General features: G+C 38.3%; 1 protein-coding gene and 1 non-coding gene across 2 annotated transcripts; one reads left to right on the top strand and one right to left on the bottom strand.

The window, feature by feature from the left end:
- Positions 1-1,689: 1,689 nt before the first annotated feature.
- LOC110915225 (monocopper oxidase-like protein SKS1) lies at positions 1,690-6,979 on the top strand. Its single transcript, XM_022159887.2, has 9 exons — positions 1,690-1,999; positions 2,516-2,625; positions 2,730-3,000; positions 3,106-3,241; positions 4,112-4,478; positions 5,172-5,537; positions 5,622-5,700; positions 6,350-6,552; positions 6,643-6,979. Exons 1-9 carry the CDS (start codon positions 1,856-1,858, stop codon positions 6,740-6,742), a joined length of 1,776 nt encoding a protein of 591 aa, XP_022015579.1. The 5' UTR covers positions 1,690-1,855; the 3' UTR covers positions 6,743-6,979.
- A 15,810-nt stretch (positions 6,980-22,789) lies between these two features.
- Positions 22,790-22,896, bottom strand: LOC118488679. Its single transcript, XR_004885223.1, has one exon. It is a non-coding gene; the product is annotated as a small nucleolar RNA R71 (small nucleolar RNA).
- Positions 22,897-27,596: the final 4,700 nt, after the last annotated feature.

Below are 27,596 nucleotides of genomic sequence, written 5' to 3'. Positions count from 1 at the left end.
GCTTTATTTTTTGTGTTTTTACGTAATGAATGAATTGTAGCATGCAAATTAACTTGGATATTTAGATTATTGATGAGCAAATCGTATCAAATCCTGTAATCAAATCGGTATCGTATCAGTACCAAATTTACTATACCAAATCATTTTCGGTACCAATTTGGTACCCACCTATTGACGTTTTCAGAATCGTTACTTTCGGTGCGACACCGGTCTAGCACCATACCTATATTTATTGATTTTTACCTTCAAATACCATATCGTATTGTACCGAGCATTTTCGGTGTCGGTACCTAATTTCAATGATTTTCCAGATCGGTATTTTCGGTGCCGTTACCGGTACCGAGCCCATCCATATTTTAACGTGTTAGCACCGTAATAACTGAACTGAAAACAACCGAATTTCCAACGTGTAGGACGTGTGGGTCCTATTATTATATATTAGGTTATTTAAAATCGCATTTTTAGGACGGATTTTCTATCATTTTCACGACAATTTTATTTATGTTTTGATATTCGGTATCTGCTTGCTGTTACTGACACGCGTTTTGCAGTTATTGGGTCCCGCCGCAAGGACGGAAATTTAACTAGTTATTATACAAACATGTGATTTTTTTACTACCAATACAAAATGCACTTGATGTATACAATTTTTATATATATCATGAGTGTTATTTAAATATATACTTCGTGAGGCACGTGTATTCATTAGGTGATTTAAAAAGATGAAATACAAACATTTAAATTTAAAATGTAAATAGTGATTTTTTTTAATTTTTTTTTATTTTCACTTCTTATGCAATGTATACAACACGTCTTCAATCCATTTGATATTTCACTAATTTTGGTGTTTATTTGATAACATACACACTTGTGATAGTTTTTTCTCCTTAGTATTTTGGTATAAATTTTGTTGAAAACAAAATTATGTTCGAAATAGAGTATTTTTTTTGGTGTCGTTGGGTAGTGATAAACGAAACCGATACACACCAGAAAATATTGGTATTGGTATTTTTTACATGGTTTTTGATCGATATAAAATACAACTTTATTTTTTGGGTTACATTAAAAAAAACTTTGGGTAATGAAAGAATTATAAATCTTTTTTTTTTTTGTATCGTAAATTATACCTAATACCAGTACCATAACGAATCGAGTTGTGTTCAGAGTAATGTTTTTATTGAGTTGTAAACTATACCATTTCCAACACCATCCCGGTGACAAAACGAACCGAGTCAATACTAGCGTTGATACTGATTTCTGTATTATCTATACATGTGTTAACATTTGTTTTTATGGATTTTGATAGATATAACATATTTTGTTTATTTTCAGGTATATTTTTTTTTATAAAATTATGAATATACCAATGTAATGCGTTTTTTTCAATCTACCTTTCTATACAACTTATATTCAAAAACGAACCAACGCGCGGGTATAACTCCTCCTTAACAATCCACAACATACAATGTGTGCAAAAATAATAATAATTTTTTTAAAGTAACATCTAAAATCTAAAATATAAAAAATAAAAAAGTAAACGTTATATAATAAATAAATTGATATAAACAACAATATGTTACATTTAGTAAATTAAATTATTCAAAAGTCATTAAACAGAAAAGCATTCACCGGCTTAGCCGGGACCAATTCAAAAAACGCATATATGATGCCATTTAAATGAGTATGGAACCAGGTCTCGTAGGGCAAAGCAAACACACACTCAATCATTTGCCGCTCTCCAAACAAAACACACACACAAAACTTTCAACTTTTGATTTCAAATCAGAATCTTTTTCTCCGATGATGTGAAGAACCCTCAAAACCCACTGAAAATCGACTACAAATCACCTCAAAGATGGCATTATTTGGGCTAAATTTCTACTGCTTTGTCGGCATTTGTTTGATGCGTTGTGGGTTTTGTTCTGCTGCTGACCCGTTTGCACATTTCGATCTTGAGTTTTCTTATGTGACTGCTTCTCCACTTGGTGTTCCTCAACAGGTCGATTTCATATCTACTCATGTGCTGAATGAATTTGTTTGTTGTATAGTGTGTGTTGCAAGTGTTCGATGAAATGCCTGAATGAATGTGTTTGTTTCTTTTGGTTGTTTTGTGTTGGTGTGTGATTAGTTATCTACGGGGAGTTGTATTAGAAGAGATTTTAGACTGTAAAAGAGGGTAGATTTAGAAATCTTTACTAGGGTCTTGTTTGGATATTATGGTTGTATTTTGTTCCTGATTTCTGTTTGAGGTTTTTTTTATTCCATTAATATTGTGTTAGATGTTCTAGGGTTTAAGGGCTTTAGTTACATTACATCATCAAGATTTCAATGTTACTCTACACTAGAAGTTTTTAAACCTGAACGAGGGTAGAACTCTTTACTAGGGCTTTGTTTGGAAATTTGGTTGTATGTTGTTTCCGATTTATGTTCTCTGTTTTCCCCCAATTAATATTGTTTTACATGTTCTAGGGTTTTTGCATATTTAACACTTGTCTCTTTTAAACTTCAACTACAGGTTATCGCTGTGAACAGAAATTTTCCCGGGCCAACGCTAAATGTTACAACCAATTACAATGTGGTTGTCAATGTCAAGAACAACTTGGATGAAAGCCTCCTTATCACATGGTACTATTTAAGTCAATTACATTCAATACGAAAACAAAGTGTGTGTTAATAGTTTTTTAGCACGTTACTCTACATTTCTAAATTTTTAAAGTGTTGTTATTTAGGCCTGGAATAGAGATGAGACGAGGCTCGTGGCAAGACGGTGTGCTCGGCACCAATTGTCCTATTCCCGCACATTGGAATTGGACATACCAGTTCCAAGTCAAAGATCAAATCGGTAGCTATTATTATGTCCCGTCTATCAATTTTCAACGGGCTGCTGGTGGTTTTGGTGGGTTTATAATCACAAACCGTAAGGTTATCTCACTTCCGTTTAATACCCCTGATGGCGATATTGTCATTACCATTGGCGATTGGTATACTCGTGATCATAAGGTTTCTGTTCTGTCTATATCTGATTTCATACTTTATTAGTAATTAGAAGTTAGAACAAATTTTTCATTTTTTGTCTAATATATGGTGAATATTTTTTTTATTAAGGATTTGAGAGCTTCACTTGATGCTGGGAAGGAACTTGGTATGCCAGATGGCGTTCTTATTAATGGCAGGGGACCGTTTAAATATAATTCTTCTGTGCCAGATGGCATCGAGCATGAGACAATTGATGTTGATCCAGGTAGATTTTGTTATTCGGGTTATTGATATAATAATGCCACTTAAAACTTTCAAGATTTGTTTATCTAAGAAAGAATTTTGTAATATTAATGTTGATATTAACTTGAATACGTTGCTAAGCTTTATCAAAGGAAGTATCAATGTGGTAACCATATAACTATATTTTCTATTTTTTTGAATTCAAGTAGTATATTGTGCACCTCAAAGGTAGTCCAATTTAGGGGGTGCTAAACGGGTCGTGTTCGCGGGTTGGCGGGTTACTCGACCCGAACACGAAAAACTTAGACAAACCCGAACCCGACCTGAACCCAAAAATTGTGTCAAACATATGAACCCGAACATGGCCCGAATATTTGCGGGTTGACCCGAATACGACCCATTCAACCCTACTTTTTTATTTTTTCGCAAATTAATATAATAAAATCAAAATTTTACTAAAAAACACAAATGCATATAATACAATTTACATTTTAATTATATAATCTTATGTCAATTTCTCTTTTTAAGTTATAATTATGGCATAAAATACACACCAAATTTAATTTATGACATAAAACATGTTGTAAAAAAACAAAATATAATATAAATCGGTTAAACAGGTCAACCCTCCAACCCGATCGGGTTGCACAAACCCGACTCGTTTACGTAAACGGGTTCGCGGGTTCAACCTGAAAACTGACCCGACCCGAACCTGTTTGACTAAACCCAAACCCGCAAAATTCGTGTTAGGTTCGTGTTGTGTTTTTAGGCCGTGTCAGAAATCCACACCCCTAGTCCCGGTTATAGAGTTTTCTTTTCAGAAGGTTTTTCTTTTTCTGATTACTTTAGTTTAAAATATTGTGCATCTCTAACATTCGAATGATAATTGCAGGGAAAACTTATCGAATTCGTGTGATCAATGTTGGAGTATCAACTTGTTTAAATTTTAGGATTCAGAGTCACAATTTACTTCTAGCAGAAGCAGAGGGACATTATACATCGCAACAAAATTATACGAGTTTGGATATTCATGTTGGGCAATCATATTCCTTTTTGGTAACGATGGATCAAAACGCAAGTAGCGACTACTACATTGTTGCAAGTGCTAGATTCGTAAACCAATCAGAATGGCAACGAGTTACAGGCGTCGCTATTTTGCACTATTCAAATTCTAAAGGACGGGCTTCCGGTCCTCTTCCTGATCCTCCAAATGACGTAAACGACAATTCGTTTGCTGTTAATCAAGCTATGTCCATTAGGTATATTTATTTATTTTTTTCTTTTTGGAGGGTATTTTGATTTTGCTTTTTAAAATTGATCCATCTATATAGGTAATCATAATATAAAACAAAAAAAGACGTGTTGCATGAGATAGTGATTGGATGGGCTTTTGTTGTTTGTATTTGTAATAATCAGATCAGTAGTTGGTGGATTGTTTGACAAATATGATTATTTTGGTTAAATTATACATTAAATGATTAAAATAAACATTCTTATTATTGTTAAAGTATTCTGACTATATATAATAAAAATATTTTACAAGTTATTTGTGAAAAAACTTTGTTTGTCTATCATCCTATGCAGTTGATATTGGTGATATATCACTGATATATCAGTTATCGGTCCCCATGTAAAATATCTGTACCAATATTATCGGCGATATTTGACTGATATATCATCGATTTTCCCGATATCAGTACCTTTCTTCTTAGTTCTACCATTTGTCTTTCTTCTTACTGCTGCTATTAGTGTTTTAAGTCTTAATTATTAACTGTTAGTGTTTTTAAGTCTTAATGAGTTCCTACTTGCTACAATTGTTAGTGTTTTGCAAGTTGCAAAAGGTTGATTTGATAATAATGGTAGGAGAGTATACTGAATTGTTAAGTGTTGAATTGTTATATATATATAAATTCTGCATGATATTAAAATTACCGATATCTGTTGTCTATTAGGATGAACAACACTGCAAGTGGAGCCCGCCCAAACCCGCAAGGCTCTTTTCGTTACGGTTCAATTAACGTGACAGATGTGTACGTGTTACGGAACGTTCCACCAATCACAATTGACGGGAAACTTCGGGCTACGTATAATGGAATTTCATTTGTGAATCCCAATACCCCCGTGGGACTTGCAGACAATTATAAACTCAAAGGATCCTACAAACTTGATTTCCCAAATACGCCCATGAACCGACCTCCTACAGTGGACAGATCTCTTATCAATGCTACTTTCAAAGGGTTTGTAGAGATCGTATTGGAGAACAACGATACTGTAGTTCAAAGCTTTCATATGGATGGCTATTCGTTTTTTGTCGTCGGGTATATATGTTGTTAATACATATCATCCTACACTTATATTTGTTCCGAATGATGTAAAGTTGATGATGCATTGATATTTATTAGGATGGCGTATGGAGAATGGACGGAAAATAGCAGGGGTTCTTATAACCGTTGGGATGCAATAGCACGCTCCACTACTCAGGTTCCTTTTTTTTAACGTGGCATGTAGATGTAACCTAATGAGTTAAGTTGGGTCGGATTGGGTTGACCTGTAACACTTTGGTTCAACTTTTTATCTTTAAATGCCTAAATATGAGTACCGAAGCTATAGTTTTACTTTAATTATTAAATTATTGAGTAAAGTATGATGGTTCCTGTGGTTGACCAAAATTTTGGATTTGGTCCCCTAGCTTTTCAAAATTACACGGACGGTCTTGTGGTTTGCACTTTGTAACACATTTAGTCCCCAACTTTTGCCAAAACGAACATGGATGCTCTCTGTGGTTTGCACTTTGTAACACATTTAGTCTCTAACTTGGATTGTTAGCTGGGACTAAATGCGTTACAAAGTGCAAACCACAGGGATCATCCATGTACTTTTGAAAAACTGGAGACCAAATCCAAAATTTTGGTTAACCATAGGGACCATCCTGGTACTTTACTCTAAATTATTTATTGAATAACAGCAGCTTGAGAAAGTTCTATTATATCCTTTAAAAATAACTCTTTAGCTTTCAACCCTTTTTTTCGTTTTTATGTTACCCCGAAATCGACCCGTTCACGGGCAAATGGGTCAAATGTGCACCTCCAACTATATATTTTCATTAATATCTATCTGTTGACCTTTATAGGTTTTCCCTGGAGGATGGACAGCAATACTTGTTTATCTCGATAATGTTGGAGTATGGAATCTTCGGACAGTAAATCTTGACAGATGGTATTTAGGTCAAGAAACTTATATGAAAATCATTGATCCTGAAGATGATGACCAGAAAGCCGAAGATGCGCCACCTGATAATGTCTTGTTTTGCGGCGCTCTTGCCCACTTTCAGAAGTATGATCTCTTAAACACTTGCTATGTATATGTTCACTTATTGTTGATTTAATAATAAGCACTAGAGATTAACATATGTTTGCTTTTCAGGCCACAAAGATCCCCGTCAGCTGCTTTGAGCATCCAAGAATCATTGAAGCTGAAGATTGTGATGTTGATGGCATTTGCAGTTATCTACATGATGATTTGAACATCTTTCAGGAATGGGATTTAAATGAAGTGTTGAAAGGAGGTTGCTTTTTGGGTAATTAGTGTTTGTTTAGTTGGAGAATTAAGTTGTGAGAACAGATTACATTCATTGTTCTTGTTAGTGAAAGGTATAGGGATGGTTGGTTAATCCTCTTTGTATGCTAAAAGCATCAAAGGCATGAAGTTAAAGTCATATTTTGGCCTTAAGTAACCTATCTAATGCCAGTGGTTTTTTTTTTTGAAAAGTAAACTTCATTAACACCAAACCGGGCCAGCCGAACACAACAACAAAAAATTACATATTTACAAAAGAGCACCACTCCCCCCAATCTATCGCTTTGTGTTTGGACCTATTAACAAACCAAAGAAACCCAATCGCTTTCACTTCACTAAGAATTTTGTCTATCCTAACCGGGGTATTAGAGAAAACCAAGTTGTTTCTAGCACGCCACAAACTCCAACAAGCAATCATAATAATACCTTGGACCTCTTCTGCCTTCCTTTCCGAAGCCCCGAGATCCTTGAGAATGCAAAAAAGATCCTTAACATCAAAAGCGAAGATGTTAGGGATTTTACACCACAAGCTAATGCCATTCCACACGTTTGACGCCATGATACAAGCAGAGAACAAATGTTCAGTTGTTTCTTCTTCCGATTGACACAACCGACACGTAGTATCACCGACTTGAACATTTCTATTCCTTAAAGCAATAGCGGTAGCAATTCGATCCATTCCTAGTCTCCACGCGAGGATATTACACTTTGCGGGGAGCCATTTACACCAATAAAATGAATAGTTGTTACCTCTCGGGATGTCCGAATAGAGAAGCCTTTTCACACTTTTGACAAAAAATTCTCCATCCGAATCGAAAGTCCATTTCCATTTATCTCCACTATCTGATATCTGGGCCGATACCAAAATGTCACGAAGTTGCTGAAAGTTCGATATGAGCTCCGAGTCAGACAACGGCGACTTCCGGTTCCAAAAATACTCGAGATCAGCACCGTTTCTTCTTATCCGATTCGAGACTAGACATCTCTTCTCTGCTTCAATTCTGAACAAATTCGGGAACTTCTGTTTGAGCGGCTCGTCTGTGATCCAGACGTCGAGCCAGAAAGAAATTTTATTGCCGTCTCCAACCTCTCCTTTCAGGAAGTTCTGAAGGGGTAACCCATTTGCCTTAGTGTTAATAAACACCTTGGCAATATTATTCCAAACACCGTTAAGAGACTTCTTGAAGGGAATGCATTACCAATCGACCCGACAAAAATGAAGGGCATCAATAATTCTTTTCCACAAGTTATTATCCTCAGATTTATAGCGCCATCCCCACTTAGATAAAAGAGACATATTAACCTCATAGAGTTTGTTCAAACCTAAACCACCATCCTTTTTATGACAAGCAACCCGATCCCACGCCACCCAATGCATCTTCCTTTCCTCAATGGAACCTCCCCATAAAAACTTTTTAATCATTGCTTCCAAATCCATAATCACTTTTTTCAGGGCTTTGTAAAGCGAAAAATAATAATTTGGGAGACTTTCCATGACCGACTTGATGATGACCACCCTTCCCCCAATGGATAAAAGATGAGACTTCCATTTATTAAGACAGGCACGGGACGTGTCATACACCGGTTGCCAGTTGATAATCCGATTCATATTAGCTCCCACCTTTAAGCCAAGGTATTTGAAAGGAGGCGATTCCGGCTTACAACCCACTTCGTTAGCCATTTCCCCAATATCTTCCATTCCAACACCGATGCCATATAAATTGGATTTATCGATGTTAATCTTGAGGCCCGAGCAAATATAGAAACACCTAAGAATCCGCACAATATTTACTATTTCACTTTTAGACCATTCCCCCATAACGATGGCGTCGTCCGCATACAAGAGATGACTAATGACGGGCCCATTATTAGGAGTAACAATGCCTTTAATCACCCCCGCCTCTTTAGCACTATTTAGCATACAAGATAAAGCCTCCATAACAATCAAGAAAAGGAAAGGTGAAAGCGTATCTCCTTGTCTCATACCTTTCTAACATTTAACCTTAAAAGTCGGAGCCCCGTTCACCAAGACCGAGGAACTCGCGGAGGAGAGAACACCCATTATCCAATCACACCACTTTTGAGGGAATCCCATTTGACAAAGCATATTAATCACGAACCTCCAATTCACGTTATCGTAGGCCTTTTCGAAATCTTTTTTGAGAAAAAAACGCTTTCGACTTCCTTTTCTTAATCCATGAGATAATCTCGTTAACAATGAGAGGACCCTCTAAGATGAATCTACCTTTAAGGAATGCTGACTGCGAATCGGAGATCACTCCATCCAATACTTTCCTTATTCGATTGGCCAAAACTTTTGAGATCGTCTTACTAATGACCCCAACCAAATTAATTGGCCTATAATTGTTTAGCGAAATCGGATCATGAATTTTGGTGATTAGAGCAATGAAAGACGCCCCACTACCATCGCTAATCGTACCATTATTGTGAAACCAGGAGAAAATCCTCGAGAAATCATCTTTGAAATCCTCCTAGAAATACTTTATGAATCTAAAGTTAAACCCGTCGGGACCCGGCGACTGATCGTCTCCACATTCAAAAACGGCGTTTTTTTATCTCTAGCTCAGAGAAAGGCTCTAATAGCATACAAGACTCGTCATCCGAAATCCTTTTTATGTTGTGACAATGAAGATTCGGCCTGATCTGAATAGGATCGTTGAATTTATCTCGGAAGAAGGCAAATACCTGTTTCTTAATCTTGACCGGTTTACTGCACCATTCCCCGTCAATTGTAAGGCCGTGTATGATATTCGATGCTTTCCTATTATTAACAAAAGCGTGAAAAAATTTGGAATTCTCATCTCTGTCAACAACCCACTTAATCCGCGCTCTTTGTTTAATGTCCAAATTCTTCCTATCTTCAATGTCTTTCAGAATTTTTCTATTCTCCGCCATCGACCACTCTTCCTCTTCTGATAAATCCCTCGATTCCATTTCTATCTCTATCTCCTCCAATTCCGTCAAAGCCAATTTTTCTGTTTCATTCTCTTTGGACAAAAAATCATCTCTCCAATTCTTCAGGGCTTGATCTGATGCAAGCAAATTTAGAAGTAAGACACAAATCCGGGGGATCAAAAGGCTGGAAACCCTCCACTGCCGCCTTCACTGTTTCCTCAAACCCCGGTTTCCCTATCCAAGAATTGTACACCCGAAACGGACGAGGACCGAATTTTAAATCCACCGTCTCCAGAATGATAGGACAGTGATCAGAATGCCGAGGAGACAAGGCTCTCACACATACCGAAGGCCATTTATAAAAGAAATCCGGACAGACGAGAAACCGGTCTGGAATTTTTTTTTCTGACCGGTCATATTAGAATGAAAATACCCCTAATATAAATCCACCAAGCCATCTATTCTAAAAAACATGTCTATATTTTAAATTTAAACTTCAAATATTTTAAATTATTTATAGATTCGAGAAATGTTTTGCTAGTTAAAGTCTGTTAGAATTTGCCCTATGTTAACGCTCTGAAGATGACTTACCATTGAGTGATTATATACGTAACTACACATTTATCTATATCTATAATCTATAATACCTTATTAAGAGAACTGGGTTTTCTACCCTTTTCGTAATTTTGCCATAGGTACAAATCTTGAAGCACCATGTACAAATGAAGCAATCCATTTTTGAGGGGGGAAACTTGGACATTCTCCAAAGTTTTAAGACACTATGAGGGCAATCTAGACATTTCATCTTTGGAATCCATGCTCACTTATGTCTTCCATTAATTGAATTAAATTAAGGAACTCAATAAAAGTTTTATAATAATTAAAGGAATTAATTGATTAAATTAAAGGTTAGACATGCAACCTTTAGGATTTTCATAATTTAATAGTATGTATAAATATAATAAATAGATTTATATGGATTATATCTATACTATCTATAATCTATATTACCTTATAAGCCAATCAACCGTCATGAGTCATTATGAGTTAGTCTTAAGGCCACCATCATTTCTCATTATGGTGTTAATAACCCCAACCTATGACTTATAAAATCATTTGAACCTTCAGATGTATATTTACATATTCCATATATTCCATATACGACCACATGAGTCCCAATATCAAGTTATGACCGCTCTCTCAAACCTTCACATATACATGTTAATTAACCCCCGCGCTACTGCCGTGGCCCTTATCCGATTCATCCGTCACCAGCTCGGTAGAAAACTGAAGTGAGTTTCTTATTCTTAAGAACTCATGTTGCTTCGATCCTAAATAAACACTAAAACAAACCACTTTTTATGCATCAGATTCTATGGTCGATCATCAGTAAGTAATGGAGATCATGAACGCTGCAATGCATACAAAAGAAAGTTCATCAATTTGGGGTTGGTTACTAAGATGTATAATTATTTGGAAGTACTAACTTTTATTCCACATCTATTAATTTTAAATTTCTTTTATGATGTTATCAACATTCACTAGATATTTTACTACAGATTTTTTGGCTTATTTCTCTACCCTCTTTTTTTAGGGGCAGAACCGGAAATAAAAGCCGTTCCACCCAACAGTGATTTAAATGTTGTTCATGGCACCGGTTTTGGTACCTCCATATGTTTCGTCATTAGATGACATTGAATTGATAGTAAAAAGCAAATGTAACGTCTTAATTTTTGTATTAATCCAGTTATGTTTTTTCTTTGTTTCTTTGAGATAGTACATATAATTTGTGATGACAGACATTAGAGCCTTATCATTTGTTATTTTAAACAATACATGTATTATAAAAAGGTGGGATTAATGTGTTTTTTGGCAAATAAAAATGTATTATTAAAAGGTAAGATATATAGTTAGATGATGTGTACAAAATGCAACATATAAATTACATCAATAGAGACATAAAACCAACCCTTTTTAGTACTAATATTGGAAAAAACGCGTTTCTTTATTCCTTTTGAATTTACAGGACCAAATGAGCTTAAAGAACAAAAGGAACAAATAAGCAGCCAAAACCAACATAAAATACAAGAAGAAGGAATAACGTGACATGCCCGACTCCTCGTAGCATCCCTTGGCAAACCACTTCTCTCCCACTTTGCCACCACTCCACCACCACTACAACACCAACACCCACCACCATCATCCATCTATCATCTTTAGAGTGTGTAGTAGTCTCGGGATCCAAGATTGATCGTAAGAGTTCTTGTCAATCAAAGACTATGCTTGGCTAAACTCTTACATCACTTGGTGAAGACAAGTCTTTAACGTATTACTTTTGATTTTTAATCTTTCGGCACTTTTTAATTGGGTATGTATTAATGACTTTAATAACTAGTTTCTTATGTTGAAAGTGAATTTTCTTTACCATTTCTTCATGATGTCATTGATTTACTCATTCGTTTCTTTACGGTCTATATAAGCGCGTTAACTACCTGGAAGGGGGTTAGGAGTGTGGTTTGGTAAAGTTCTTGTCTCGTTCAGTGTATAGATCCTGCGAGGACTTGGTTCAAGCTTACTAAGACCTCCTTCAATGCCCCAAAGGTATTGGATGGCAGGGGGGGGGGTGCGAATAGCTTGAATCCCTCATATGTAAACTACTATTTAAACTTTAAACCGGCTTTTTGGGATTGTATCCTTGCTGACTTAAACCACTTAGCCGAGGGTAACGTCACCTTCAAAAGAGGGGCCTACCATTTTTTGCATTAATAACTTACTTAATTGTCTTTCAATATTCCGACCCTTTGGGATTGTATCCTTGCTGACTCAAACCACTGGGTTGAGGGTAACGTCACCTTCAAAAGAGGGGCCTACTAGTATAACTAAGATAATCGCTTAAAAAGTCCGAAAGTGCGAAAATCATCAAAGGGTACATTAAAGATGAGTTGGATCCAAGTGATTTTATCTTGTCTATTTGTTTTTTATTTTATTTATCTTTTAATTTTTAGATTTTATTTTCATGTTTAAAAAAACTCTTTTCAAAAATTTAGATTGATTAAACGTTGACGATAAACCGTTACTAAAAGCTCTTGTGTCCTTGGACAACCTCGGTATCTTACCAACACTATACTACGCTCGCGATGGGTGCACTTGCCCAAGTGTGTGTTTAGTGTTAGTACAATATCGTGTTTTATAAATTTAAAATTTGACTAATGCGTAAAACGGGCTTAAAATATTAATAAAATCATATCACGCTATACGCACACCAAGTTTTTGGCGCCGTTGCTGGGGACACAAGGGTTTTAAGAAAGTTTAAAATCGACGGCCTAATCATTTTTCAAAACATTTTCAAAACTGCGCGCTTGTTTTTCAATTTTTAGGATTTTTTAGCATAACAGTAAGCTGAACACGGGGCCGTGCCTATTGGACATGCCCCCGTGCTGCACATAACCAATAACAAATTTCAAGCGCCCAGATACAGAATTTGACCACGGGGCTGTGTCTGCTGACCACGGGGCCGTGGTGAGCTTCTGTTTCAGCTTTTTAATTTTGTTTTCTGGTCCCGAGACTCGAGACTCTGTAATCTGCTGACTGATTTCTCATGGATCAATACTCAGGAGGTTACACTCACTACTACATAGAGGATGATTACGAGGAATAATAATGTTCCATTTGTGGTAATCCTCACTCGGTGCAATATTGTGACATTTTCCAACCATCCACCTCATACGATTACTATGAGGAACCAATGTTTGAACTTCCAAAATCAAGCTTTGATTGGGACACTTATCCCTCTAACTTTCACGAACCACCAATTATCATCCCGAAGCCGAAAGCCTTATACAAAGTCTCAAAAATCTTGAAGGCTTAATAAAAGAATCCTGCGAAGGGAAAGAGGCTATTTGTACTAAGGAAGTGATAGTTGAAGAAGTATAAATGGAAGAACAACTAAGTGAAAAACCAAAGCATGAACCAAACGACGAAAGAGGTAAGTCTGAAAACAATAATTTTCAAAAAAGAGTCAATTTTTCAAGAAATTCACCTTTTGCCACCTTCTTTCGAAAATCATTGTTTGGTACCTACTCATGCTAAGTTTTTAAAAGAGTTAAACACTAACACTAAAATTGACGAAATGGTTAGCATTAAATTAATATATGATCAAACTACGCTAATAAAAGATGAGCAATTTGAAATTAACATTACATTGGTTCCATGTTTCTTTCAAAACACCTTTATTAATAATATTACAATTGATAAGGATCCTTGTGTTAATATAATGCCTAACTACATTTTCGAAAAATTATGTATTAGTGATTTCTCTCCACTTCAAATCCCCATTTTTCTTTCTAATCGGAAGGTAATAAAATCTATGGGAGTAGTTGAGGATGTGTTAATGCAAACAAACCAAACGGTGGTCCCAACCGACTTAGTCATTCTTGATGATGCTCCACTTGTGTTGGGACAACCTTTTGTGAAAACCCATCAAGCATTGATCAATCGAAAGCAAAACAACCTACCAATTCAATTAGGGGCCGACAAAAGGTATATTAATCTTGAACAATCAATGAAATATCCAATCGGCAACGACGATCCCTTAATTGAAGACGAAGTTGAACCACCTGATATGGAGAACGAAATCGGCCAACTTGTCGAAGAGGAGGACGCCATTGAACAAACCTTTTTAGTTCTTGACCAAAATAAAGAGCAAATGAATAAAGAGTTTCCTAAAGACCCACCACTTGAGCTAAAAGAACTCTCAAAAGGTTTGGAATATGCTTTTCTAGACAAGCATGGTAAGTTACCTGTAATTATTTTTTCAAAATTAACTAGTGTAGAAAAAGAAAAATTACTTACGCTTTTGAAAAAACACAAAAACGCGATCGCATGGAAGGTTGTAGATATAAAACGAATAAATCCTTCCATGTGCACGTACAAAATTTTAATGGAAGATGACTATTGATGCGCGTGTGGTGTCGTATATTTTTATATATATTTTTAGCCCTTTTTACACGTTAGTCAAGTTTTAAATTTATAAAACACGATATTTTACTAACACCAAACACACATATGGGAAAGTGCACCCATCATGAGCGTAGTATAGTGTTGGTAAGATACCGAGGTCGTCCAAGGACACAAGAGCTTTTAGTACCGGTTTATCCTCAACGTCTAATCAAATCAAAAGTTTTAGAGAAAAGGGTTTTAAACTAGAAAATAAAAACTAAAAAATGCTGAAAATAAAAATAAAAATAAAACAGATAGACAAGATGAATCACATGGATCCGACTCGTGTTTAGTGTAACCTTTGATTATTTCCGCACTTTTGCACTTTTTAAGAGATTATCTTAGTTATTGTAGTAGGCCCCTCTTTTGAAGGTGACGTTACCCTCAACTCAGTAGTTTGAGTAAGCAAGGATACAATCCTAAAGGGTTGGATTATTGAAAGATAATTAATTAAGTTATTAATGCGTAATGTGGTAGGTCCCTCTTTTGAAGGTGACGTTACCCTCGGCTGGATAGTCTGAGTCAGCAGGGATACAATCCTAAGTAGCCGGGTTAAAGTTTTAATAGTAGCTTACATATGAGGGGATCAAAGAGTTTGGACCCCCGCCATCCAATACCAGTAGGTATTGAAGGAGGTCCTACTAAATTTTACCCAGGTCCTTGCAGGATCTATACACTGAACAAGGCAAGACTCTTACCAAACCATTCCCTTAACCCCCGACCAGGTAGCCAACATATCTCCATGGAGATATGAATGGTGAAAATGTTTTATTTTATATAGACAGTAAAATAATGCCAAGACACCACAGACAAATGATAAGGAAGATTCACCTTCAACATAAGAAACTAGTTATTAAAGTCATTAATACATAACCAAATAAAAAGTGTGAAAAGATTAAAAATAAAAAGTATTACACTAGACAATTGTCTTCACCAAGTGATGTAAGAGACTTAGGCAAACATGGCCTTTGATTGTCAAGAACTCTTACGATCAATCTTGGATCCCGAGACTACTCACACACTCTATGATGGATGATGGATGATGGTGGTGGATGTGGGTTGTGATGGTGGTGGTGGGTGGGTGAAGTGTGAGAGAGGTGGTGTGCCAAGGGATGGTTTACAAATGAGCCAAGCACCCCTATTTATAGTCTGCACAGAAGCCCGGACACGACCCCATGTCCATTGTGCATGGCCCCGTGTCCATTGGGCACGGCCCCGTGTTCACCCATCTTCTCTTTCTTCATTAATTGCAGTTTGTTTGCATTAGTTGACCACGCCCCCGTGTCCGCTGGGCACGACCCCGTGTGCAGAAGCGTATCTATACTATCAAGATTTTCCTAGATTCTGCGAATCTTAGAGTTGACCACGGCCCTGTGTCCGGTGGGCACGCCCCCGTGGTGGGTGATAGAAGCTTCTACAACTTTGTCTTTTCTACAGACACTTGGGCATGCCCCCGTGCTGTTTGAGCACGGGGCGTGTTCAGCCTTCTGTTCTCTTGTCTTTGCTTAGGAAGATGCTGTCGGGGGATCGGGCATGCCACATTTGTTCCTTTTCTTGTATTTATATTAGATTTAGCTGCCTTTTTGCTTCTTTTGTTCATTTGAGCTCATTTAATCCTGAAAATACAAAAGGAAGACAAAAATACACTTTTTCCAACATTAGTACTAAAAAAGGGTTAGTTTTATGCCACATTTGATGTAATTTATATGTTGCATTTTACGCACATCAAATACCCCCACACTTGAATCTTTGCTTGTCCTCAAGCAAAACTCTTTATAATGTGGTTTACACTACCAAATGGAACGTGTAGAAGAGAAGGTTTTTGGGCTTGTCATAGAGTGTCGGGATTTCCAATGTAACACCCCCAAAATACCACCTGCGGGAACTCCGCGAGACGTGTTACGCATCAGAGTCCGAGCCACCAATCACATTGAACCAGTAATAAATATGTGAACAAACATTCCATTTCATAATAAGTAATTCTCAACAACTTAGATTTCAAACCAATCTAAATATCCAGCGGAAGCATAATGTAAATTGTCAGTTCATTGTTCAAAATCATAAGTTCATAATAATAGGTTAAGCATCCAAGAGTTTCGATCCATAACCACTCCATCACTCCCAGATAGCAAGTCCATGTCAAGTTATCTAACGACCTGCAAGCATGCAGACAAGTGTGTCAGACGACGCTGGTGAGTTCAAAGTTTTGTTAACGTGTTTTGTTACCAGATGTATGTTAATGCGATTCAACGTTGCAATACGATGTTGCTCATAACATGCTAGATACCCTAGGGAGTGTGCCCATATGTATCCGGGGAGTGTGCCCCTTAATAACCTGGAAGTGTCCAGACCCCAATGCCCCTAACCAAGCATTGGTAATGATACCCAGATAATTATTGATTCCATGTTCAATAATCAAAACCTAATTTAAATGTTTACCCAAGGTTCCCTTCCAATGTTTACTAGTTGTCCCAAACCACCGGGACGCATGCTTGAGAAATGCAGTGAACTCACCTTGGTTTGCTCAGTAAGATACACAAAAGGTTCTTGAATTAAGGGGGGGTCAACCACGTCCTAACAGGGTTACCATACAAGTCAGGTTTGGTTCAAGTAAAGCACGTATAATTACACAGAGTTAACATGTTACAAACACGTATAGATCATGGCAACACGTTAACAGTCAAGCAATGCATTCCACTTGTGCGATTTGAAAGTCTGAGCCCACAAGATAGTCGGCCCAACATGTTGTGTGGTCGGCACGGCCTTGTGAGACCCACATCATGTTGTGCGATTCAGCTGAACATCCGGCCCGAAAATAACAAGAAGCCCAATAACAATCCAAGCATAAACACGGCCCAATCAAAATGCCTAAGCCTTGTGCGTTCCATTTGGGTTGTGCGATCCGACCAGCCCAACCCAACATGTCCCCCGGCCCAACAGTTAAACAAACCCGATAGCTTGTGCGATTCGTTAATTCTTGTGCGATCAGTGAGCTTGTGCGAACAACAACTTGTGTGTTTCGGGTCCTTGTGCGACCAAGGACTCTTGTGCGAGTGACTAGTCTTGTGTGATGGGGGTCTTGTGCGAATTTCATGCAATCATTTTCAAGTTTCCTTAATTCACGAAATTAGTTACATTGTTTCCAATTTAACATATGTCAATCAACAAGTTTCCAGCCATTCGTTTAGCATAGAATCGATCAAACAAGGCAACTATCCTTTAATCTATATGAACTCTCATGAACCCTAGATAATCGATAATCATGAACAATCATTCAAAACACCTAAACATACTCATTTAAAGGTTTCAATCATCTCATGATACTTCAATCTTGGCCATGTAACAATCTGGTTTCATGCAGCCGATTAACAAGCATTCGAATCTAGTTCTTTAGTGTGAAATCCGATTATCATGTACAATTTTCTAATACACATAAACAAGCCGATTTTATGAACGCTAGGATCAAACCATACGGATAAAACACATACATGAAAGCCGATTAACAAGAACATTACCAATTTACATCATAGTTCACCATGTTAACAAGACTCCTAGATTATCATGCAAATCGCTAATATTATAAACATATAATTAACAATACACTGAGCACTAACCGTATTGAGAGGAGAAAGGGATCGGCCAAGACAAGAGCTTCGAGGGAGGTGGAGGTGGTTGCCGTCGAGTTGAGAGAGAAAGAGAGAAAACTAGGGTTTGTGTGTGTAATGATGTTTGGTAAAAAGTGTGAGATAGTTACAACCATCTCATGTGTTATGCGTAAAAGGGTGAGTGGGCCGAACCCCTCAATGGGCCGCCCTTATGGGTTTCGGTTACGAAGCATACGGCCCAAATGGCTTGTGCGATCGAGGGATGGTTGTGCGATTCGGTTCATGTAACAAATATACAATCACATAGCATATAACAACCTAACATTCATTATCATAATAGTTCACATATTAGATTTAGCTGCCTTTTTGCTTCTTTTGTTCATTTGAGCTCATTTAATCCTGAAAATACAAAAGGAAGACAAAAATACACTTTTTCCAACATTAGTACTAAAAAAAGGGTTAGTTTTATGCCACATTTGATGTAATTTATATGTTGCATTTTACGCACATCAAATACCCCCACACTTGAATCTTTGCTTGTCCTCAAGCAAAACTCTTTATAATGTGGTTTACACTACCAAATGGAACGGGTAGAAGAGAAGGTTTTTGGGCTTGTCATAGAGTGTCGGGATTTCCAATATTCTTTATTAAGTTTTATTTTTATGTATTTACAATCCTATTCGTCATGATTTATTTAAAACACTACATAAGATAAATTACTTATTAGGGCATAACATGCCTTTTTTTTTAAAAATTCCATATATATACAAGTTCACATACCTCACGGGGGATCACTCAACACACGGCCGAATGTGTATTTTAGTAAAACACTCGAGAGCGGCATGGAACTTACTCCTACCATAAGCTTGCCAAGCAATCAATCTTCCTCCTTTTTAACTATATACCTTTGTAAATATCAAGAGGACTTTTGGGGTGAAGGGTTAGGCTTGGGTTAAAGGTAGGTGGTTGGGTTAGTGGTTAGTAGAAAAGGGCGAAAGGCGTAAAAATGCTCATTTTTTTCGTTTCTTGTGTGAATAGCCGCTCGGTTCTTACAAATCTAGAACTTGCCACGACGATACATTCCCGGTCCTTACCAACTTAAACCCAAGTAAGTAAATGATGGAGGCATTAGGACTAACCATTTTTTCAAAACCATTATTTTTCATTTTTTTTACCTACCCAAAATCCCCCTAGATAGCCCCTTTGAGCCTAAACCTTTCATTTCATTACCCCAAAACCCTTTTTACCCACCAAAAACCTTTTTATTTTTTTCACCCTTTATTTTAGTAACAAGCTCGCTTTTTCGTAAACTCACCTTTTTATGTGACGATCAAAAAAAAAAAAAATGATGATGAAGTCAAAAACAAACAAAAGCTATAAAAGCTTGTTTGGAGAAATACTTCAAAATAAAAAGTCACTAAAAACAAGATACTTCACGAAAACCGACGCTTGTTACGATTTTCGCCCTTTTTACTAACCACTAACCAACCACCCACCTTTAACCCAAGCCTAACCCTTCACCCCAAAAGTCCTCTTGATATTTACAAAGGTAAAAAGTTAAAAAGGAGGAGGATTGATTGCTTGGCAAGCCTATGGAAGGCGTAAGTTCCGTGCCGCTCTCGAGTGATTCACTAAAATATACACCTTCGGCCGAGTGTTGAGTGATCTCCCGTGAGGTATGTGAACTTGTATATAAATGGAATTTTAATAAGGCATGCTATGCCCAAATAAGTAATTTATCTTATGAAACGTTCAAAATAAATCATAACGAATAGGATTGTAAATAAATAAAAATAAAACTTACAAAGACCTTGGATTCCCGACACTCTATGACAAGCCAAAAACTTTCTCTTCTACCTATTCCATTTGGGAGTGTAAGCCACATTTAAAGAGTTTTGCTTGAGGACAAGCAAAAGTTCAAGTGTGGGGGTATTTGATGTGTGTAAAATGCAACATATAAATCACATCAATTAAGGCATAAAACTAACCCTTTTTAAGTACTAATGTTGGAAAAAGAGTGTTTTTGTCTTCCTTTTGTATTTTCAGGATGAAATGAGCTCAAAATCACAAAAGAAGCAAAAAGACAACTAATTCTACCGTAAATACAAGAAAAGGAACAAAAGTGGACTGCCCGGACCCTCAACGGCACCTCCCAAGGCAAAGGAGAAGAAACAGAGTCTGAACACGCCCCGTGTCCAGCGAACACGGGGGCGTGCCCAGGAAGCAGCAGAAAAGACAAACCAGTAGAAGCTTCCATTGCCCACCACGGGTCCGTGTCCAGCGAGCACGGGGGCGTGGTGAAAGTACAGCAGGCGCATTAATTGTAATTCGCAATTACAATTAATGAAGTGAGAGAATGTCAGACGGGCACGGGGCCGTGTCCAGCGGACACGGGGCCGTGTCCAGCCTTTTGTTCAGCCTATAAATAGAGGAGCTTGGCTTCATTCTCTCTCATCCCTTGGCACACCACCTCTCTCACACTTCATCCACCACCCACCACCACCATAACACCATCATCCACCACCATCATCCATTGTCCATCGTAGAGTGTGTGAGTCGTCTCGGGATCCAAGATTGATAGTAAGAGTTCTTGACAATCAAGGCCATGTTTGCCTAAGTCTCTTACATCACTTGGTGAAGACAAGTGTTTAGTATAATACTTTTTATTTTTAATCTTTTGCACTTTTTATTTGGTTTTGTATTAATGACTTTAATAACTAGTTACTTATGTTGAAGGTGATCTTTCCTTATCGTTTGTCCGTGGTGTCTTGGCATTATTTTACTGTCTATATAAAATAAAAGATTTTCACCATTCATATCTCCACGGTCTATATGGAGGTATGTTGGCTACCTGGTCGGGGGTTAAGGGAACGGTTTGGTAAGGGTCTTGCCCTTGTTCAGCGTTTAGAGGTCCTGCTTGGGACCTGGGTCAAATTTAGTAGGATCTCCTTCAATGCCCATAGGTATTGGATGGCGGGGATCCAAACTCTTTGACCCCCTCATAAGTTAACTACTATTAATACTATAACCCGGCTATTTAGGACTGTATCCCTGCTGACTCAGACTACTTAGCCGGGGGTAACGTCACCGCCAAAAGCGGGGCCTACCACAATTTGCATTAATAACTTAATTCATTATCTTTCAATAATCCGACCCTTTAGGATTGTATCCTTGCTGACTCAAACTACTGGGTTGAGGGTAACGTCGCCTTCAAAAGAGGGGCCTACTACAATAACTAAGATAATCTCTTAAACAAGTGCAAAAGTGCGAAAATAATCAAAGGTTATACTAATACACGTGTCGGATCCAAGTGATTCATCTTGTCTATCTGTTTTTATTTTATTTTATTTTCAGCATTTAGTTAGTTTTTATTTTTCTTAGTTTAAAACATTTTTCTCACTTTTTGATTTGGTTAGACGTTGAGGATAAACCGGTATTAAAAGCTCTTGTGTCCTTGGACGACCTCGGTATCTTACCAACACTATACTACGTCCACGATGGGTGCACTTGCCCATATGTGTGTTTAGTGTTAGTAAATATCGTGTTTTATAAATTTAAAACTTGGCTAAAAGTGTAAAAAGGGGCTTAAATACTCATCAAAAATATAACACACTTCACGCACATCACACATTATCCCCAACTTAAAAGAAATTTCGTCCCGAAATTTGATACATACTCACTGAGGAAGCTAGGTAAGTTATATCGTTCACTGGTTTTCCTGGGGTGTCACATCCTCCCCAACTTGAATGGGAATTTCGTCCCGAAATTCACTAGTTGCATCAACATTAGGTTTGCTAGGTTTTGCCTTGTCTTTGGGGAACAAATGTGGATACTTAAGTTCCATCTGATCCTCGCGTTCCCATGTGAACTCTGGACCACGTCTTGAGTTCCAACGAACTCTCACAATCGGTATACGGCTGTGTTTACGAACTTTAACTTCCCGATCCATAATTTCAATTGGTTCTTCGACAAACTGCAATTTGTCGTCTATCTTCAGCTCTTGGAATGGTACAACTAGTGTTTCATCAGCCAAACGCTTTCTCAGAAAAAGGTTAAAAGCCAAAAACCAAGAGAAGGTTTCGGGTGACCCACCCCCAATGGCGGACCAACGTACCCTTATGGATTATCTACGGCCCACCGTAGGTAATCTAGGCGCCGCTATCAATGCTCCGAATGTCGAAGCCAATAACTTCGAACTTCGACCGCATTTGATACAAATGCTCCAAAACTCCGCAACCTTCCACGGGCTTGCGGACGAGGATCCTCATCTACATATAACTAATTTCTTAGAAATATGTGATACCTTTCGGATCAATGGAACATCAAACGACGCCATCCGCCTCCGTATGTTTCCATTCTCACTAAAAGACCGAGCGAAAGCTTGGCTCAACACCCTCCCAGCTGGATCGGTAAACACCTGGGATGAACTAGCCCAAAAATTTCTATATAAGTATTTCCCTCTTGCTAAAACTGCTAAATTAATGGCTGAAATTAATACATACTCACAAGAGGACGGGGAATCCTTATATGAAACTTGGGAAAGGTTCAAGGAGCTATTACGCAAGTGTCCCCATCACGGCCTCGCAATATGGCAACAAGTATCCACTTTCTACAATGGATTGTTGCCACACATTAGGCAGACACTTGATTCTAGCTCCGGGGGACTTTTAGGTAATCGACGCCCACACGAAATATATAATCAGATTGAGGAAATTGCTCAAACCAATTTTCAATGGCACACTCCCCGGGGAAATAAGTCTATCACCCCGGGCGCCCATAAGGTCGACGAAAGCACTTCTTTACAAGCCCAAATCGAGGCCCTTTCTTCAAAAATAAAAAAATTAGAAATGACAAAAACAGTCTCGGTTATGGCTTGTGAAGGGTGTGGTGGGTCACATGAAAATTGGAGTTGCATGAAAGAAACGGACGATCAACAAGAAATGGTAAACTACATTGATAATAGACCTAGGCCGTCGGGTCCTCCAACGGGAACTTACAACCAAGGATGGCGAAACCACCCAAACCTTGGTTGGAGGGAAACCGGCAATAGTAGTAACCAACAAACCCAACGAACAAACTTTCAGCAATCAAGAAATGAGTCACAAAATTTCACTCAACAACAAGGTGGACGAGAAAGGCTCGAAGATACTATATCTCGCCTCGTCTCTGACACTGATAAGAAAAACTCGGAAAGATTTCTACAATTAGAATCTAATTTTAGGAATCAACAAGCTAGCATTCAAAACATAGAAAAACAAATAAATCAACTAGCACAAAATTTTTCCGAGAGACCGCAAGGCGCATTACCTAGCAATACCGAAACAAACCCAAAGGCGCAAGTTCACCTCATCACACTACGAAACCGCACCGTAGGGCCTGCAGAAGTACCTCCACCTGCGGAAGAAACAATGCCAACACATCTGCAGGAAAAGAACTCTCCCCCATCACCAGAGCCTACCAAGGCTCCTCGAGTTCCGTACCCCGGTAGGTTAATTCGTCAAAAGACCAATGAGCAGTTCGCAAAATTCGAAAGTCTGTTAAAACAATTGCATGTCAATATTCCTTTTATCGAAGTCCTAACCCAAATGCCCAAATACTCTAAATTTATGAGGGACTTCCTTACACATAAAAAGAAAATTGAAAATTTGCAATTAGTTAATTTAGGCGAAGAATGCTCTGCCCTCGTACTCAATAAACTACCCCAAAAGAAAATCGATCCCGGAAGTTTCACAATTCCATGCTCAATAGGGGAATCACCCGTTCGCAATGCCTTGGCCGACTTAGGGGCTAGCATTAACCTCATGCCCTCATCGATGTTCAAAAGGCTTGGCTTGGGAACCACGAGCCCTACAAAAATAAGCATACAACTCGCTGATCGATCAGTCAAGTTCCCACAAGGTGTCATCGAGAATGTCTTGGTAAGGGTAAGCAGATTCGTTTATCCAGTTGACTTTGTCATACTCGACATGGAGGAAGACACCGAGGTCCCCCTTATACTAGGGAGACCCTTCCTTGCCACAGCACAAGCAGTGGTAGACATGAATGATGGGACACTGACTTTGAGGTATGGGGATGATGAGGTGAAGTTCGGAGTTGGGAAGAGAATAGAGGACGACGACCCAGTCAATTACATGAAGGTTATTGATTCAAGCTTGGATGCCGCTCTCCGACGGTGTAACTTGGGAAGCAAGGCACTCCACTCAGAAGATATATAACCTGGAATCGGGTCTAGCCAAGGACCCTTATAAACGTGGCGCACCACGGAGGCATTCCGCGGATCTATCCTTAGTTTAGTTTAATCTTTTAGTTTTTGCAGAATAAAACACACTCATGGTGGTAATGGATGAAAAAGGGAACGAGAAAAATGGAACCATGCACGAAGAACAGAGCAACCCGACAAAAATCTCCATCACAGAAGGCTCAACACGGGCCGTGCCCAACCAACACGGCCCCGTGCTGAGCCCCTGCAGAAAATCACCCAGTTCAGGTAACTGGACACGGGCCGTGTTCAGCGGACACGCCCCCGTGTCCAGGCTTCTGTTTCAATTCTGTAATTTTTGTTACTGGCACTTGACCACGGGGCCGTGCCCGGTCAACACGGGGCCGTGTCCAGGATGCCAGTAACATAAATCTTTGGTTTTTAACCCACTTTTATACATTCTAATCAACCAAAAACTTTATTTTTGGACACATTGAGGACAATGTGTAATTTAAGTGTGGGGGGGATGCTAAAACCTTGAAATTTTGCAAAATCCTAAACACAAGCCTTACACAAAACTCTATTGGAACCGCTAAACACCCCAAATTTTTTTCAAAAACTTTTTCATTTTTTTTATTTACTTGTCTTAGTTTAAGTTGGGAATAACAAGTTCTAAAAAGGTTATATTTTTACAAGTTTACAACCGATAGCGTCGTGATAAAAAAAAGAACCAACATAAGAAAATTATGAAACGGTATAACAAGTCTAGTTAAAAATTCGATTATATATACTTGGTCACATTAAAAACCCATTCCCACAAAAGTGAGTTTTGAGCCTTTATTGAGCATAAAAATACACATATTTAGATTAAATGCTCATTTTTTTCGTTTCTTGTGTGAATAGCCGCTCGGTTCTTACAAATCTAGAACTTGCCACGACGATACATTCCCGGTCCTTACCAACTTAAACCCAAGTAAGTAAATGATGGAGGCATTAGGACTAACCATTTTTTCAAAACCATTATTTTTCATTTTTTTTACCTACCCAAAATCCCCCTAGATAGCCCCTTTGAGCCTAAACCTTTCATTTCATTACCCCAAAACCCTTTTTACCCACCAAAAACCTTTTTATTTTTTTCACCCTTTATTTTAGTAACAAGCTCGCTTTTTCGTAAACTCACCTTTTTATGTGACGATCAAAAAAAAAAAAAAAGATGATGAAGTCAAAAACAAACAAAAGCTATAAAAGCTTGTTTGGAGAAATACTTCAAAATAAAAAGTCACTAAAAACAAGGTACTTCACGAAAACCGACGCTTGTTACGATTTTCGCCCTTTTTACTAACCACTAACCAACCACCCACCTTTAACCCAAGCCTAACCCTTCACCCCAAAAGTCCTCTTGATATTTACAAAGGTAAAAAGTTAAAAAGGAGGAGGATTGATTGCTTGGCAAGCCTATGGAAGGCGTAAGTTCCGTGCCGCTCTCGAGTGATTCACTAAAATATACACCTTCGGCCGAGTGTTGAGTGATCTCCCGTGAGGTATGTGAACTTGTATATAAATGGAATTTTAATAAGGCATGCTATGCCCAAATAAGTAATTTATCTTATGAAACGTTCAAAATAAATCATAACGAATAGGATTGTAAATAAATAAAAATAAAACTTACAAAGACCTTGGATTCCCGACACTCTATGACAAGCCAAAAACTTTCTCTTCTACCTATTCCGTTTGGGAGTGTAAGCCACATTTAAAGAGTTTTGCTTGAGGACAAGCAAAAGTTCAAGTGTGGGGGTATTTGATGTGTGTAAAATGCAACATATAAATCACATCAATTAAGGCATAAAACTAACCCTTTTTAAGTACTAATGTTGGAAAAAGAGTGTTTTTGTCTTCCTTTTGTATTTTCAGGATGAAATGAGCTCAAAATCACAAAAGAAGCAAAAAGACAACTAATTCTACCATAAATACAAGAAAAGGAACAAAAGTGGACTGCCCGGACCCTCAACGGCACCTCCCAAGGCAAAGGAGAAGAAACAGAGTCTGAACACGCCCCGTGTCCAGCGAACACGGGGGCGTGCCCAGGAAGCAGCAGAAAAGACAAACCAGTAGAAGCTTCCATTGCCCACCACGGGGCCGTGTCCAGCGAGCACGGGGGCGTGGTGAAAGTACAGCAGGCGCATTAATTGTACTTCGCAATTACAATTAATGAAGTGAGAGAATATCAGACGGGCACGGGGCCGTGTCCAGCGGACACGGGGCCGTGTCCAGCCTTCTGTTCAGCCTATAAATAGAGGAGCTTGGCTTCATTCTCTCTCATCCCTTGGCACACCACCTCTCTCACACTTCATCCACCACCCACCACCACCATAACACCATCATCCACCACCATCATCCATTGTCCATCGTAGAGTGTGTGAGTCGTCTCGGGATCCAAGATTGATAGTAAGAGTTCTTGACAATCAAGGCCATGTTTGCCTAAGTCTCTTACATCACTTGGTGAAGACAAGTGTTTAGTATAATACTTTTTATTTTTAATCTTTTGCACTTTTTATTTGGTTTTGTATTAATGACTTTAATAACTAGTTACTTATGTTGAAGGTGATCTTTCCTTATCGTTTGTCCGTGGTGTCTTGGCATTATTTTACTGTCTATATAAAATAAAAGATTTTCACCATTCATATCTCCACGGTCTATATGGAGGTATGTTGGCTACCTGGTCGGGGGTTAAGGGAACGGTTTGGTAAGGGTCTTGCCCTTGTTCAGCGTTTAGAGGTCCTGCTTGGGACCTGGGTCAAATTTAGTAGGATCTCCTTCAATGCCCATAGGTATTGGATGGCGGGGATCCAAACTCTTTGACCCCCTCATAAGTTAACTACTATTAATACTATAACCCGGCTATTTAGGACTGTATCCCTGCTGACTCAGACTACTTAGCCGGGGGTAACGTCACCGCCAAAAGCGGGGCCTACCACAATTTGCATTAATAACTTAATTCATTATCTTTCAATAATCCGACCCTTTAGGATTGTATCCTTGCTGACTCAAACTACTGGGTTGAGGGTAACGTCGCCTTCAAAAGA

This window comes from Helianthus annuus, chromosome 16, assembly GCF_002127325.2.
Source record: "Helianthus annuus cultivar XRQ/B chromosome 16, HanXRQr2.0-SUNRISE, whole genome shotgun sequence".
NCBI lineage: Eukaryota > Viridiplantae > Streptophyta > Magnoliopsida > Asterales > Asteraceae > Helianthus > Helianthus annuus.
Note: the sequence above shows the minus strand (reverse complement) of the source record. Positions and strands in the feature narration are given on the sequence as shown.